Consider the following 17,687-nt stretch of genomic DNA (forward strand, 5'->3'; position numbering starts at 1 on the left):
AGTCATGGAGGCAGGCCTGTTGGCCTCTGAATTCCGTGAATTGGACCACACAGCTCTGCTGCCTTCTGCTAACCTAGTGGGGTTCTGTGTATTTGCCCCTGCGTCCAGTTTGCCCTCAGATGGTGAATTCCACCAGGGCCGAACCTGAGCAAGCTTCTTGGCACCTAGTATATTCTCCTAAGTAGGTGCTTGAATCAATGTTATAAAGGTAAAGGGCATCTTCAACACTAGGAAGCCATCAAACACCATATTTATTATTCTGTATTTATATACAATATGTTGACATGGAAAAATTTATAATATAGTACGTAAAAAAAGCAAGTTACAAACACGGTATATAATATAACCCCATTTAGAAAATGTGGTGGCTCATATTCAGTTACAGAGTTAGAAAAATAAAATCACTTTCAGTGTTTCTTATGATCCCTTGGTGGTGAGATGATGGATAGTTTTATTCATTTTGCTCATCTTTCTACATTTTTTACCATAATGTATTATTTTGTAATAAGAAAAATGTCATTGCATATATTTGATGTGAAATTGACATGTGCTTTCTTTACATGATAGTAACTCATATCAACTTCAACTGTATAAGCAAAGCATTGTCATTTAAACAAAACCAAATTTTTCCATAGGCCTCCCTTGAAATGTAGCATCTACCCTGGTAAATATGTAATGTGTTTACATCTACTTTTACGTGTCCTCGTTCTCCATGGCCACCTAAATTTGGAGGCAAGCTAAAGTAATTATCATTTAACATTTGTGAGAAGGAAATACAGAAGAAGTAGTACAGATAGGGAAGGTTGCTGAATGGGTATGTGGGAAGAATTGCTGAAAATTTTAGATCCAATTAATATTTGCCATTTTGAAACATTAAAATATTACCATTTTGAAACATTTTTGATTGATTGGAGAGAGGAAGGAGGGGAGAGAGAAACATTGATTTGTTGTTCCACTTATTTATAAATATATGTATATATATATATTTTAAAGATTTTATTTATTTTTAGAGAGAGGGGAAGGGAGGGAGAAGGAGAGGGAGAGAAACATCACTGCGTGGTTGCCTTTTGTGCGCCCCCAACTGGGGACCTGGCTTGCAACCCAGGCATGTGCCCTGACTGGGAATCGAAATGGTGACCGTTTGCTTTGCAAGTCGGCGCTCAGTCCACTATGCCATACCAGCCAGGGCTGTTGTTCCACTTATTTATGCATTTATTGGTTAATTCTTGTATGTGCCTTGACCAGGAATTGAACTCACAACTGTATTGGGCTGATGTTCTAATCAATTGAGCTACCCGACCAAGACTGAAACATTTCTTTTCTAAAGAATACATACCTATAAAATTTTTCTATATAATGATTCCTGAGTTTTTAGATAACGATTTTAGCCTTTGCCTTTTTAAAAGCCACAATTACAAAACACCCATTCTCCTCTAGAGGACCAGCACCCAGAAGAGCATAAATGTTACCAATAAGTTTGGGTTCTTGTCTCCTGATGTAAAAGAATTTAGACCAGGGACATTGATAAAAGCAAAGGCAGATTTATTGAAGCTCTGAAAAGGACAAGAACACTGGGACGTGGCCTCAGATGTGGGGCTTATGGGTTTTTATTACTTGGGAACATGGAAGTTGCTGGAGTTAATCAGGGTGTAGGTTAGAAGGTGTCTCCTTTTTGGGAACACTGATGTCCGCGCATATGTCAGCGAAGCAGCATTCTGGGATTACAGGAAGGGACTTTCCCAAACAGGTATTGAGTTTGTCTCTGGTTTGTGGCTTGGTTTTAGGTCTGAAAAACAAACCCCAGAGAACCCAGGTTAGTTCCTGGACCGTTGTTTTATAGCTACCGATTGATAAGTGCCATAGTTCTGGCAGGGTTTGGCTCTATGGAGCAATTTTGGGGGACATTTTATTCTACCTGTTTCATTTACATTCAAGGTATTTAGGAAATACAGTATCTTAATTTTGCCGTAATTTCTTTAGCTCTGACCCTCTCCTTTCCTCAAACGGGGCTTGTGAGGTGGGTAGCAGGTGAATCAAATGCTACAAACCAGGTAAGACTCTGGATCGGTTCTGACTTCCTTAATATGGTCAATTACTCAGTATTCAGGTTTCCAGTAGGCTCAAATGTCATACTTGTTTTTCCACATTTTACTGAGCTGTAATTTAAATACCATAAAATCCACCACTTTACAGTGTGCAAATCAATGGTTTTTAGTATATTCAGTCATGCAACCACCATCCCTATCTACTTATAGAACTTTCCATCGTCCCCCAAAGAAACCCCTAACCGTGAGCAGTCACTTTCACTTGCCCTTTTCTCATCCTCTGGCAGCCACAAATATACTTTCTGCCTCTATGGATTTACCTGTGCTGAACATTTTATATAAATGGAATCATACAAGATGTGGCCTTTTGTTCCTGCCAACTTTCACTTAGCATGTTTTCAAGGTTAATCCATGTGTAGCATGTACTTCATTCCTTTTTATGGTTGAGTAATATTTCATTGTATGGATATACCGGATTTTGTTTATCCATTCATCAGTTGATGGAAGTTGGGTTGTTTCCACTTTCTTGCTATTATAAATAATGGTTCTGTGAACATTCATGCAAAGTTTTTGTTAACATGTTTTCAATTCCATGGGTATATATATATAGGAGTGTAATTGCTGGATCATATGGTAAGTCTAAGTTTAATTATTTGAGGAATTGCCAACTGTTTTTCAAGGGAGCTGCATCATTTTACATCCCTATCAGCAATGCATGAGGGTTTAAATTTCTCCACATCCTTCCAATGCTTATTGTCTACTTTTTATTTTGTTTTTAATTACAGCCATCCTGGTGGCTGTGACTTCTCATCATGGTTTTGATCTGCCTTTCCTTGATGGCTAATTATATTGAACATCTTTTCAAGTGCTTATTAGCCATCTGTATATCTTCTTTAATGAAATTATTAAAATCCTGTGCCTGTTTTAAAAACAGAATTCTTTTCATTATTGAATTGTAGGAGTTTTTTGTATACTCTGGTTATTAGATATATGACTTGTAAATATTTTCTCCATTCTGTTGTCTTTTTACTTTCTTGATAGTCTTTTGGTAGACAAGTTTTCAGTTTTGGTGGTCTGATTTATCTTTCGTTGCTTGCTCTTTAGGCACAAAAACCACACCTAATCCAAGGTCACAGATCTATAGCTGTTTTCTTCTAACCATTTTATAGTTTTAGCTCTTACATTTAGGTCTACGATCCATTCAAAGTTAACCTTTGTATGTTGGGAGGTGGGGGTCCAAATTCATTCTTTTGCATGTGGACATCTAGCTGCCCCAGCATCATTTGTTGAGATTTTTCTTTACCCATTGTATTATCTTGGTATCCTTTAAAAAATCTATTGACCAAAGACGTTTGGGTTTATTTTTAGACTCTCAAATCCTATTCCACTGAACTATATGTCTATCCTTAAGAAAATACCACACTATACTGATTGCTGTAGCTTTTCAGTAAATTTTGAAATTGGGAAGCACGAGTCCTCTTTATTCTTTATTAAAATGGTTCAGACTATTTATTCTGGGTCCTTTGCAGGTCCATAGGAATTTTAGGATCAGCTTGTCAATTGCTGCCAAAAAAGCAGTGGGATTTTTAATAGGGATTGCATTAAACTTAAAGATCAGTTTGTGAAATATTGCCACTTAAATGATATTGTCTTCCAGTTCATAAACACAGGATGTCTTTCTATTTATTTAGGTATTCTTTATTGTCTTTCAATGTTTTGTAGTTTTCATGTAGCTGCTTTGTACTTCATTTGTTAAATTTATTCCCAAGCTTTTCTTTTTTGGGGGGGGGTTGCTATTATAAATGAAATTGTTTTGTTAATTTTATTTTTCGGTTGTCCACTGCAAAGTGTATAAAAAATACGATTGATTTTATATATTGATCGTGCATCCAGCAACTTTGCTGAACTTATCAGCACTACTTTTTTGGTGGATCCCTTAGGATTTGCAATGTACAAGATTATGTCATCTACAAATATGCTAAACTTACTTTCAATACATTTTTCTTTACCATAATTATTCAGGCTAGAACCTCCATCCAGTACAATGTTGGGTAGATGTGGTAAGAGTGGACAACCTTGTTTTGTTCCTGATCTTGCAGGGAAAGCTTTTAGTCGTTCCTCATTATGTTAGCTGTGAGCTTTTCCAGATGCTACTTATCAGGTTGAGAAAGTTTTCTTCTATTCCTAGTGCTATTTTTATCATGAAAGGATGTTGAATTTTGTCAAATGCTTTTTCTCCATCAATAATCGTGTTTCCTTCCCTTTACTGTGTTCACAGTGTATTACCTACAAAACTATCAACTTAGTTTTGTATGTTGAAACTGTCTTGTATTCCTGGGATAAATCCCATTAGGTCCTGGTATAAATACTTACGTGTTAATAGGTTGTTTGATAGTATTTTTTTTGATGATTTCTGCACCTGTTTTCACAAGGGATACTGTACATGGTGTATAATACTTTCCAGATGATGTACAATATTATAATAATGATAATTCTTTGAGAACGAGGCTTTGAAAGATATCTAGCCTTGTTTTATTCCCTCTGGTGGCTGTTAGGCTGCACCAGGAAATGTTGGCTGTTCGTTGTCAAGGCTACTGTAGAGTTGGAAGAGTGCAACCAAAACAAGCTAAAACGTCACCAAGGTCACTGTTCTTACCAAGATTTAGAGGTCCTTGCTCTGCCATTTTCACTGACATCACTTGGCAAAAGCTAATTGACCATCTGCAGTGTCTTAGGACCTATTCCTATTTATCACCTCACTGTGGGCAACTGATGGCTTTTCTTCCCATGCCGCTAACACACTTACTGGAACCTGTATGTGAGAGACAGAGGTCTTCTCCAGTAGGCCCTTTTCCCTTAATTCTCTTCATTCATATTCTTAGATTTTGGCATTTCTTACCATGAATATTAGAACAAGGAACTTTTCTCTCATGCTTACTGGGTCCTGTCATCTTCGTGGCAGCCATGAGGGCTCAAATCAGGTTACACAAACCAGGTGACAGATTTATGGTCAACATAAAAAAAAAAAAATGCTTTGTTTCTACAAGGTCCGAGGCAATTATTACTCAGCCGTATCTGCTGTTACTTTGGGTACCAGAAATGAACTAACTTCCCATTTTGGGAGGTGACAATTACATCAGCATAAAGACCAAGCTTTAGAGCTTAGTGCTAACCTGTCCAACCCCAAGCATTGTGCCATCTTCAACTTTAGCTGAGGGCAAAGCAAGTTACACGCAATGAACTGGGATGGCTGAGCCAGCAGGCATCTAAGGGAACATTTTCAATCAGCCCAGATCCTCTCTCTTCAAATGACAAATGCTCCTTGGTTAATTTATGACTTTTTTTTTTTTTTTGCTTAACCTCAACAGAACAGAGTTGCTTTTGAGGATTAGCTCAGCACCTCTCCCATCCTTTTTTTGCTTTTCACAGTTTGTTACTTCAACCTTCTCCCACTTTTTCAACAACATTTTATGGTGTCTCATATCAATAAATGGGCAAGGTATTCTTTTACCCTCAAGACCCACTCCCCCAGTCCCCTTGACATCAAATCTCAATAGTGATTCAGCTATTCTCGCTAATTTTTCTTGTCTGTCTCCCTGACTAAAACATGTTTCCTGAAGGCAGGGGCTTTACAAAGTTTACCACTGTATCCCTGGTGTAGCTCTAGTATTTTAAAAAGTGCTTACTGCAGAGTATGAACTCAAGAAATGTTTCCTGAAGGCCTAAATGTTTGCTGAAGCCCAAATGCCATCTCTTCCATGAAGCCTGTTCTGATCTTCCTCCCAAAGGGATCTGGTTGTTCTCTGAACTTCCTTAGCAATTCATCTTTACTTCTATTATACTTTAATACTTTCTCCTTTCAGGTATATGCCTTTTGATGATGCATAAGCTCCTAGAGAACAAGAACACAATTTCTAGGCTCACTTTCTGCCCATTCACACCCTCAAGAACATGGCAGGCAAGCAATAAATATATGTTGAATGAATATATATGAAAAACCCATTTAGATAGGTTCATCTAAATTCCAAAACAGCTTTATTAAAAATTCAAGTTTTAAAAGAAAGTTAAGAACCAGTTAGAACACTAATTATACATTAAAAGATAAAAGAAATGTGCATGTAATAAAGAAAAACACGATTTATTGAATTAAAAAACTTTATTTTATTTAAAAGATTCCAATATAAGCCAAATTAAACCCCAAATTGACAGCTACCCTTAAGAGATCTCCTGAACTAAATGGCACTGTTTGAATTGACTGTCTTGTTAAAGGAGGCCATTTGCTATTTTACCACTTCCCCCAAAGTGGTTCTAGAGCAGAAGCTGGTTTTAGGAAAATACATGTCAGGTTATTTCAGATGTCACCTTTCATGCATAAGTTAAAAAAGCAAATAGGCTTTCTGGTCTGTTGAGGACTAAAAACCACTACAGAGCAGGGCCCGATGCTTTTGACACACAAGGTGCAACTATAAAGGAACTACTCTGGTGCTGCGCTCATTTATTCAAGTAGCCAAGAACTTATCCCAGCAACACCAGTGCTGTTCAAATATTACTTGGGACAGTACTTTGGTTCCCCTCATCAAGTGTAGACCAAAGGAAATGGTTGTCACGCTGGGATATAGACTATCACAAAATGCTTTCACAAAGCAAGGAAATAAATAGTTTTCCTACTGGACAAACAATCCAAAGAACCACCTCACAGATATTTTCAGTAATTGCATCATTTACATCAAGTGATGCAAGGTCTAAGTTCTGATATGTGTGAGGATAAATTAAAGACAGCTTGTTACTTTATAGCTACACCTTGGATTTTCAACAGATGTGGAAAATCTAACAGAGTGCCTAATGAGTCCTTCTGGAAATCAGCACAGATGAGTCTAACAGCCCGGAAAAGAGAAGACATGGCAGAGGGCAGAGATTCAGCCTTTCAGCGTTCTTGTGTTCTCTTGGAGGACAGACCTGGCCCAAGAACAGAAATCACCAGGAGGGAGGCTTCAACTCCATCTAAGGAAGACCTTTCTAACAGTTAGAGCTGCTCAACAATGAATGGACTGCTTGGTGAGGTAGAGTCACTGGAAGTGTTCAAGGTGGAAAGATCACCCTTGTAGAATGGACTCCTGCATTTAAGAGGTTAGACTGGATGAACCTCAGGTCTCTTTCAATTCTGAGATTCTAGAAAATTCCCTCAGGGAATTCAGAAGAGAATTCCTAAAAGGAAAGAGAAAGCACACATATGTATACTTTTAGAATCTTCTTGAGATTTTTCTTTTTTCAAAAGGTACAATAGAAAATGTAGTCTGCTTTCTTTAAAATGCATATTCACCTTCCTATTAATAATAAATAAGAAGGGTCCTTTATGACTTTTTTATATTATAAAGAAAAGATGGAGGATTACATTTATAATTTCTGTAAATATTTTAGAAAAAATGCTTAAAATCTAGTAGTCAATGCCCTAGAAACTTTATAGATTTTTAGGGAATATGCACAGATACAAATACGTTATTCATTAAATACAACTCACATCTGTGTTTTATTATACTCTAAAATATACAGGAATCTTGGTGTACTGAAAGAGTGCAAGTAAATACAGTATTCAAGCAGTCACTATTTCTATGTACATGCTCATTAATTCTTCAAAAAACCCACAAAATTATCAAATAGATCAAAATACTGTTCTGTGTTTTCACACTTTATATTCAGAAAACCAGTTGATAATTTACAATGTCATAAAGTTTCCAGTTTTACAATACAAAAAGGATAAAATGAAATTGGGTATCTTTTTGTGAAAATCTATGGAGCTTTACCCAGACCTGTAAGACCCCCTACATGTGTGAAATCATTCTCACTGGGAAAGTGACAGTTACAGTAAGAGCAGAACCATCTAAATTGTTATTTAAAAACCTAAATGTCAGCCTTCTCTCTCTCTCTGTTAAATGAAAGGTATTTCTTCCAATTTGGCAGGCCATTGCTTCTTTCCCCCAAATCTGAATAGGACCTAAAGATTTTAGTACTTTAAATCTTGTCTAATATGCAAATAATTTCCAAGAGAGCTGATGATATTAATTTATCAGTAACAAGAGATTTGATTCTTCGCTGAACAGTAGCAACAAAAATCCCCCGATCCATTGTGGAGGCACAGAAGTAATGAGCGGTGAAGGTGTACCATCCAAAGTAGTGAGGTTGATTGAAAACTTTCCCAGAACAACTTAACTACAACAGAGTGAAAATAATCTAATTTTTGATTTTCTGAAATGTTCTTCTAGGAAATTCTTTACATTTTCAAACAAAAATAGTTCAATTTAAAACCTAAACTGTTCAAAACTGAGCAACAGCTTGACCTCAATCTATCTCATGTCTACATCACAAGTATTTTCATCCCGACTGCACTCAGTCAGCTGGTTTTCAATTCTAATATTATAAAACTTGAAATTTTAAAATTTTTATGTAAAAGAAAAAAATGTAAAAATACATCTGCTTTCTCTCATGGTTTATACAGGATTCGAAGGCTTTCAGATGTTGTCTTTAAAAAAAAAAAAATCAACATTTAAAACCAAATCTCAGCTTCATTTTCAGAAATATTAAAGTTTGGTTTAGATAATGTCTCATTTCACCTACTCCAGTTTCCACAAAATGGCAGTCCATTAAAATACCTTTAAATTACTTGGTCCTTTGGCAATTTGCTGTGCACATAATGCCTACTGTAACAAACTTTTATTGCCCTTAAATTTAGTTGTAGTACTATTGATAACATTAAAATCTAGTGTCCTTAGCTCTTCTTTTATAATAGTGTTGCTTGTGTAAGCAGATTAGGGTGCACAGTGTCCCAAATCTCTCCTGGCACTGCAAAACCAAATACAACAATTCCACAAAGCAATCTGACAGCCAAGTGTTTTCCTCTGGTCAAGTCTATTTCAAGACTCTAGAAGTTCCTTTTGCAAAACTTGCCTTTAAAAGTCTTCTTCCTAATGCCATCACATTTCTTATATTCGCTCACTCTGTGATCCTCCTCTTACGCTGAATTTGTATGTGAATAAAAAGGTGCCTTTTTCCTGAAAAAGCACAGTTTGAAGCATCAGTGTCAGAATGCTCTCCTCAGACCTCTGACTCAGCCTCTTAGTAGGTCTCTGAATCGGAGTCATTGAGCTCGTCCACGTCAGTGTACAAGTATTGATCCCCGCCAATGTTGTTGAAACTGCAATAGGAGCTAGGTTCATTCCTCATGATGGGCAAGGCTTCAAAGCTGACTGTTTTTGAGGTGTTGGTATAGCGATTAATGGCATTGAATGTTACGGATAAAGGGCTACTTGCTGAGGCAGGCATCATGGTGGCCAAAATGAGAGCTAGGCAATCAGCCACATCCTTATTGGGTGCACAGGCCAAAGCTGGAGTATAACCTAGAATTAAAGACAAAATTTAAAAAATTAAACCTCCTGTGTCTCATTTCTCTAATATAAGGAAATAAGCCTAAGGACCTTCATCTCTAGATATATTTTCAATTACTTGCCTTATAATAAATTGGTTTAATTAAAATGATTCAGAAATTTCCAGTAAGTAGAACAAGAGAAAAGTCATAGATATCTAGGGTAGGAGACCTTACAGGCTACATTATAGAAGAGAAAAGCGAGGCTCTGAGACAGATGATTTCTCCAAGATCTTACCGCTTATCTTTATCCATCTGAATTCATAGAAAAAAAGTTTCATAATCTTCCTTCAGAATGATGGAAGACTCCTACCATTAAATTTTAAGTTATATAAGAGTAAGCACTCATATGCTGAGAAATCTCAATGAGACAGATTCATGAATGAGGCTCTGAGCTGGTGCTCAAGAGACTTGGTGAATGAATTGACACTTCGTTGTGTTTAGCTTTTCTTCTGGGTCACAGTCCATTGCAGGAAAAACAGTGGGTCAACTAAACAGGTGAACTTTTAAAACTCCTAAGTAAGTAAAAACAAGTGTTCCCTTTTAATTGTTCCTTTCTTTGGCAGTAGACTGACCTTAGCCCTAAGGCTCCACAAAGTTATCAATACAACAGAGTAAGGAACCATTTGGTACTTAGGTTGGTATGAGACCCAGTTTGAGGACGGTCAGGGGAGAGGCTGGAGAAGCGATGTGAGGCCGAGTTTAGGTTATCCCGTACGCAACTTTAGCGTGAATGTCTTCAAGTTTGAGCCTACAGCTTCATTTGCTGTTGCACATCTAGACATGGTTTTCCCATTACTTAGTATATAAAATCTTGAAAATGATCAATAAAAACTTTCATATCAGTTACTGATTCACAGCCTCACAATGTGGTCAAATATCCTGTAGAGGTGATTAGCATTTTAATTTTAGGCTCCTCATTTTAATTAATATAGTTGCTGTATTTCCAGAAATGTAATTTTCCAATAATGAAAGTTTCTTTTAGAGCAAAGTGAGTGAGACTGAACTTATCTTAGTGGATGATATTAACCCCGTCTATGGATTTTGTTACTACATACACTAATGATTCCTAAATATCTATGTCCAACCTAGTTCTTGCTTTTGGACTCCAGATATATATATATAATTACCATCTTGGAGTTTCCACTGAACTTTTTCTCAAGTCCCAAGTCCCTAAATGAACCTAGCTCTTCCTCCTACATTCCCTTCTTAGACGATGGCCCTTCCATTCACATAGCTCTCACAGGTAGGTGGCATGCGACTTTTCTCACCAATTCCCAGGGAGTCCCATCACAAGAGCTTTAGAAACACTGACCTCTTTTCATCTTCAGTGTCTCTACCTTAATTCTGGCTACAATCTTCTCTCACCTGTTAATTCATAACCTAGTCTAATCTTGCTCCCCTCGGACTAACTGCTGTCTTCCTAGTGCCACGTGATTCAAGAAACTCTGGTATAACTCAGTATTTACAATGGTCTGTGTTTTCTCTCTAAGTATGCTACTCTCTCTCCTCAGAAAATCCTCTCCCCACTTTTTCCTTGTGCTTTGGATTTTGGCTTAGAAGTCACTTTCTTGGGATGCCCTCCCCGATCCTACAAAAAAGGGTTTGAGCACTCCCTTACACGCTCTAAGAGCACTCCACACGACTCCAATGGAACTCCTCGAGGGGCGCTGTGACGCTGTTTACTCATCTCCATTTAGGGGGGCTGTCTTATTCTACACCGTATCTTTAGAACTTAGCACTATGCTTGGCACAATCCCTCACTCAGCAAGTATTCCGAGTCCCCACTATGTTCAGGCACGCTTTTAAGCATTCAGAATGTGTCAGTGAACGCCACTGACAAAGATTCCCAGCCTGCATGGAACTAATATTCATTCTAATGGGGGAGACACACAATTGACATTAAAAAAGTAAAACTATACACAAATATGTTAAATAGCAATTTTCAACCTTTTTCATCTCATGGCACACATAAACAAATTATTAAATTCTATAGTACACCAAAAAAATAGTGTTATATTTCTTGCTAATTTGACAAAAAAAAATTAGGTATAATTTTGATTTAGTCACACTGTGCAGCTATTGCTGTGTTGGCTGTCATCACTATTTTATTTGACAGTCTAAGGGAAAAAAGACCAGTGCCCCTGACTATATAGTCAGGGATTACATGTTTTAAAAACTCTTGCAGCACACCAGCTGAAAATCACTGTGTTAGAAGATAAGCTTCATGGAAAAAAGAAAGAGGAAAGAGCAGAGCAGGTTAACAAGGACCAAGAATGCTGTGGTGGAGGTATGCAGCAGGTTGTAGTATAAATAGGATAGTTAGGATAAGCTTCGTTGAGAAGATGACATTTGAGCTAAGATTTGAAACAGGTGAAGGATTTAGTCAAAGACTGCTTAGGGACAGAGTGTTCCAGGCAGAGGGAGCAGCCAGAATAAAGATCATAACGCGTGTACATCCGCGGTGGGAAGGGGCTGGCGTGGCAGGATGGAGAGAAGGAAGAGGAGGAGGTGAGATCAGAGGCAACAGGGCAGCAAACCAATCATATAGGGCCTTGTAGGTCATTATACGGATTATAAAGGAACTGGGGTTCAAAAGATGATAATAACAAACCAAAGTCAATAAACACTAATTCTGGTTTAATAGATAAGTGAAGTGCAGTTACTCTCTTAGGTGAACTTTTCTTGTTTCTCTTGCCCTTGTTCCCGTTGCCACTCAATATTAATTTCAGCTCTCCTCTTTGACCAATAAACAATATCCAAGTTTAGTTTACTTCAAACATGGACCATCAAAAGATAAAAGCTCCTGGTGAGATACAGGTTAGGTAGAGAAAACACAGAATCTACTTACCGTTTTCATCTACTGCAAGCACACTTGCTCCTTTCCCCAGAAGTTCTTGAACCACCATTGTGAGCCCATTTCGGGCAGCAACATGCAGAGGTCTAGGGGGGAGAAATTGTACATTTACATATGTGCATGCCCACTCATGCGTGCATACAAATGCACACACTAACACTTGAGGCGCCTTGCCCCAACAGCAACAACGGGCACAAGGGACAGCAGAACCCATGTGCAGTGCACTGTCACCTCGTCACTGTGCATAGTGTAACGTCGGGCCACATTACCAAGCTCCTGCCTTTACTAAACCCTTTTGTTAGTTTCCTTCTAAGAGTCATGTTTAAAACGGTTTTTACCAACTTTGTTGTTTTAAGAAGTGAGGTTGGCAAACAAGTAGAATAGAACATACAATAAAAACTGTAAATTGCAACAACAGAAATTCCAATAGGTCTTGAAAACTGTTTACAGATTCCATGACTAATATTTGGACCAATAAGGCATCTAATTGATATGTGAATGGGAAAGAGTATCACAGATGTTTCTCTTCACCAAGCCTGAGAGTAGAACAGCAAATGGAAATTGGGAGAGGACAATGGGAAATGTGAATTTAAGATCTAGGCAGTCACCTAAAGCCTGGCTGCTCATATTAAGAACCTTATTCTTTCTGAAATCTCTTTAGCTTACAGACACATAAAAAACTTTTTACCTCATTTACTGCTGTTATCAAAATAATGCATTATTCCTGTGGGCTTTCATAAAACACACTAAGTTTCATTTTCCTTCACAAAACTGAATTGAGAAAAAACATTACATATTTTTAATAATAAAGTTTCAAGCTGAAGAGCTTTTTCAGTGATATGCCTTTTGTTATGATTATAGACATGAGTTCTGTCAATTATAAACATTGTGACTGAGACTAATTCCAATGGTTCCATGTTAGGAAAAAACCCATTAATCATTTTAATAAGTATAGATCGCAAAGTTTATACTAGACACAAAGTACTTACGTTTGCAAGGCTGCATTGGTTGCATTGATGAGGTTTCTATCTGTTATCTTTTCCAGTATTAACAAGGCACTAGTTTCATGACCCTAAAATTATGAAAAATAACTCTTAAAAAACTTGGGCACATTAAAGACAAATTTATACACTCAATATACTCCAATGCTAGTGCACGTAACATGTACATCACCATACATATGCCATGAATTTTCTTGGCTAATGCCTTAAATATTTTTCCAAACGTGTGGATGGAATGAAGTTAGGGGGAGAAGACAAGAATATTTAAGATCCCAGAGATTAAAGAAAGACAGTAATTATGTTTAGGCCTGTGCTCCAAAACTTACTTGGCTTACTGGAGACTTTCATACGCCATGGTTCCTAGTGATTGCTAGAGAGGTTCAGTTGCTAGCGCTGTTCAATTTAGTGAAGTGGAAAAAATTTAAGTGCCACTGTTGACATTAACAATGAAAACATATCCTTATAATGTGTACATACCTTGCTGCAAGCCAAATGGAGGGCGGTGTTTTTACTGTTATCTTGTAAAGTCAGATCTGCACTAGCACTGCTAACCAGCATCTCTGGGAGGAAAAATTGCATGAGTTCTTATGGTTATAAACATATAGTATACCCTAGACTACTATTAACTCACTGTAGAGAAATAAAGATACAAAGCAAAAATATATCTCTACCAAAAACTTAAGTGCAAGAAAAATTTTGTAGAATAAAATATACATATATATTGTCTTACTGCTGTGTCAGTCAAAGACACTAACAACAGAAACTAACATTTATATTGTGAGTGCTAACTAAATTTCAAATATCATTTCAAGTGCTCTGTAATAATAACAATTCCTTTTTTAACTCTCACAACAACCCTACAAAGTGGTACTGTTATTTTTTCACGTCATAAATGATCAAACCAAGGCACAATGTCACTTTGTTGGCAGACCTAGGACTCACATTCAGTCACCTGACTCCAGCACCAGTGCTCTGACCCACTGTCTTACACTGCTTTGCTGAAGCAGACTATTCAATGATAACGGCAAATGAAAACACTGTGGCCCTAAATAAAAATACGGTTGTAAGCATGTAAAGGATTTTCAGTCTCAGGAGTGGTGGCGCGATGACTAGTAGAAGATTCGGTGAACTAGAGTCAGAGGGCTTGGGATCACAGTTCTACAAAAGCAATATACATACTTAGAATACTAAAAGCCTTAACCAGTTTCTTTACCAACTGTGTTTGTTTGTCCGTTTTCTGCAGCCATCATGAGAGGTGTTTTCCCAGAGAAGTCCACGGAATTGACTTGAGCATTATGGCTGAGCAGCAGCTGTAAACACTCTACGTGATCTGTAAAGGCGGCCGCGTGGAGAGGAGTTCTGCAACAGAGGCGTTGAGAGACTTGACTAAATCTCTGTGTCATATCCTCTTAATTATTCTTTAATTTATGACAAGTAATTTTCAAAGGTTTACAGATTAGGCTATAAAAGCACTGCCCAGATATAAATAGAATTAATGGAATTTACTAAATTCTGTTTTTCTGATAATTTAAAATACCCTTAATTAAACTAATAAAAGTAAGGATAAATTATAAAATTGCTAAAACAACCTTACATCATCATTAAAAGAAATTTTGAAATAAATAAATCCTGACCCAAATACTGCCATCTATTACAACTGTTGGACTCTTCTAGTTCTTTTTATTTTATTTATTTTTTACTGTTTTCCTACTACAGTTGTCCCATTTTCCCCCCGTTGTTCTCCCCTGCCCCTCCCACCCCCCTCCCACAGTCCATCCCCAGTAAGTTGTCCATGTCTGTGCGTCATTCACACTAGTTCCTTGACTAGACCCTTCCCCTTATTTTCCCCCTCTCCCTCTCTTCTAGGTTTTATTTCTACATAGAAAAGTGTTAACTTTATTAACAATAGTCATTGGTAACAAATATACCTCTTAAAAAAAAAAAGGGGAAATCTTTATATTTTACAAGTTTTAAAAAGGAAAACTGGCTAAAGATCATAACAGAAATATCTTTATAATGAGAACATAATTAAGATTTTATAACACTTTATACTTGCAAATGTAAAAATCAACTTTTAATTAATAATGGGTTCTCTGTAAATTCTTCCACATTACTCTAGCAGCTAAAAATTTTTTTCCTATGGAAAGTAAAACAATCTCCTACCCAGCCGAATCCCTACCTTCCTTTTGAGTCTGTGGCATTCACGATGCTGGCACCTAATGTGTCAATTAACATCTCGGCAGCACCTTCGTTGTCATTTATCCTGTGGAAGGTCATGAGGTGATCACTCTCAGAGCAATGATGTATTTCTTAATTTGTCAAATCAATTTGATTCATCCTGTCTTTACTTACACAGCACAATGCAACGGACTGAAAGCATTTCCTTCCATTTTCTGAAACACTTCCTGTTCTAAAAGAAGTTCTACACATGTCTCATGACCTAAATAAGTAAATGAGAATCAGATATTAAAATCTCCCCAAAATACCGAAGTGCCCACATATAGCCACATATCCTTACACAAATAAGGAAAAGCTTTATCAATTAAAAATAACCAGTCCACTGAACATGTTGAACATCACATTTTTAGGAGCTTTGAAAGCAGAAGTAAAACCTCAAATCCTAAAGTACAGTAACTTGTTATGACAATTTTATTGGGAGTTTATTACTGACACAGCAAAAATTTATCTTGTGGGAAGAAACAATTTAGTGTCATTATTCTTTTCCATGGTGGCCAGTTAGTTATTTGGTTGTTATTTTTAGAAGTCATATTTAGCCCTGGCTGGTATGGCTCAGTGGATTGAGCACCAGCCTGTGAACTGAAAGGTTGCCAATTTGATTCCCAGTCAGGGCAATGCCTCAGTTGTGGGCCAGGTCCCCAGGTGGGGGTGTGCAAGAGTCAATTGATCAATATATCTCTTGTACATTGATGTTATTCTCCACCTCTTTCTCCCTCCCTTCCCCTCTCTAAAAAACAAATCTTAAAAAAAAAAAAAAGAATAATTAAAAAAGGTTATATTTATACAGCATAGTATAACTTTCACAATATGTATTTATATAGCATGATTAATCTCAAAATTTAAATATTTTTGAGTGCAGAAATGAGCTGATGGTAAAATATAAAAAACTATAAAAGTATTCAGAGAAGAAGTAAACGTCCTTGTCCCCACTCCCACTTTTCCAGTTCCACTCCCTAGATTGTACCTACTATCACCTTAAGTTTCAGAAAATTTCTAGGCTTATACAACTGCATGAACACAAATACATATTTCCTTTTTTATTTTTACACAAATGGGTTGGCTATTTCTACAACTTGTTTTTTACTTAATATTTTTATTAGCTGTATGTATCCTTTTATAATATATACATAGAAAAAAAATTTTAATCAAGTATACACATATATAGAAATCTTATTCTCAAATGTTTAGAAGAACTTCACAGCATTGAAGTGTATTATAAAATTATTTTATCTCTATGTTTTTTGAGGTGATGGTTAGTTTGCTTTCTCTGTGATGTTATCAACAATGTTGTAATAAAACATTCCAGTATCTTAAAAAACAAACAAACCCAAGTATTATTGTGTAACAGTTTACTAGAAATGATATTGTTCAGTTAAAGGACAAATATATTGATAACTGACAAATATCAGGCCCAGTTTTTAATAGCAACTTTGAAAACAGGGAAAAAGCCAAACCTTAGATTTTCTTAGCCTAATTTTCAAAGCCAGAGTTTTAGTGAAAATATTCCAATTGCTGTACTAATTGCTGCAAATGAAATGTGGCTTCTTTTATTTCATTAGTCATCTGGTATCTGATTTAGGAATAAATTAGAATCTTACATAGCCTCTTTATTTCCATGGCTTAATATCTGGCTAATACAGTAAGCCTAGATTTCTTCTTTTAAATTACTCTAATGTTCTCAAACAATAGCTCAATTTATTTTTACCCTAAAATCATTTTTCATGGAAAAAAGTAAGTTTTAGAAAACCTTTAATTGTGTTCCATTTTGTGTCAGTTCTTCTCTAATGCAGTGTTCTCAACTGGAGCAGTTTCGCCCCTCCATGTCTGGAGATATTTTTGGTTGTTACAGTTGGGGATGGGGTAGGAGATGCCACTGGCGTCTAGGTGGGGAGAAGCCAGGGATGCTGCTACATGTTTTGCAATGCACATGACAGTCTCTCACGACAAAAAATTACCTGGCCCAAAACCCCAATAGTGCTGAGACTGAGAAGCCCTGTTTTAATTCTCTCTCTGAATGTTAGCTCATTACTAAAAAGCAGCCATGGGAAGTTGTCCAGTATTGATTTAAGAGTTTCTTATTTTCCTAGAATACCAGTTTTCAAGGTGTAGTGTGGGGAAGACTGGGGTAA

At 36.8% G+C, this 17,687-nt stretch overlaps 1 protein-coding gene across 6 annotated transcripts in view; it reads right to left on the reverse strand.

Annotated features, from left to right (window-relative positions):
• Positions 1-6,082: 6,082 nt before the first annotated feature.
• The window catches only part of ANKRD28 (ankyrin repeat domain 28), a 180,851-nt gene continuing 169,246 nt past the window's right edge, over positions 6,083-17,687 (reverse strand). For 5 of the 6 annotated variants that reach the window (XM_090284361.1, XM_090284362.1, XM_090284363.1 and 2 more), the window contains 7 exons: positions 15,673-15,760; positions 15,500-15,583; positions 14,534-14,679; positions 13,798-13,880; positions 13,309-13,391; positions 12,314-12,405; positions 7,549-9,436 (listed from right to left, as the gene is read on the reverse strand). In XM_090284361.1, coding sequence (XP_090140487.1) covers positions 9,156-9,436; positions 12,314-12,405; positions 13,309-13,391; positions 13,798-13,880; positions 14,534-14,679; positions 15,500-15,583; positions 15,673-15,760 — 857 coding nt within the window. In that variant the 3' untranslated portion in view covers positions 7,549-9,155. Of the gene's footprint in view, positions 7,251-7,548; positions 9,437-12,313; positions 12,406-13,308; positions 13,392-13,797; positions 13,881-14,533; positions 14,680-15,499; positions 15,584-15,672; positions 15,761-17,687 lie in introns of those variants that run through there. The other variant, XR_016512417.1, reaches the window with a different exon arrangement.

Source organism: Furipterus horrens, unplaced genomic scaffold (genome assembly GCF_987537825.1).
Source record: "Furipterus horrens unplaced genomic scaffold, mFurHor1.1.pri manual_scaffold_7, whole genome shotgun sequence".
NCBI classification, from domain to species: domain Eukaryota; kingdom Metazoa; phylum Chordata; class Mammalia; order Chiroptera; family Furipteridae; genus Furipterus; species Furipterus horrens.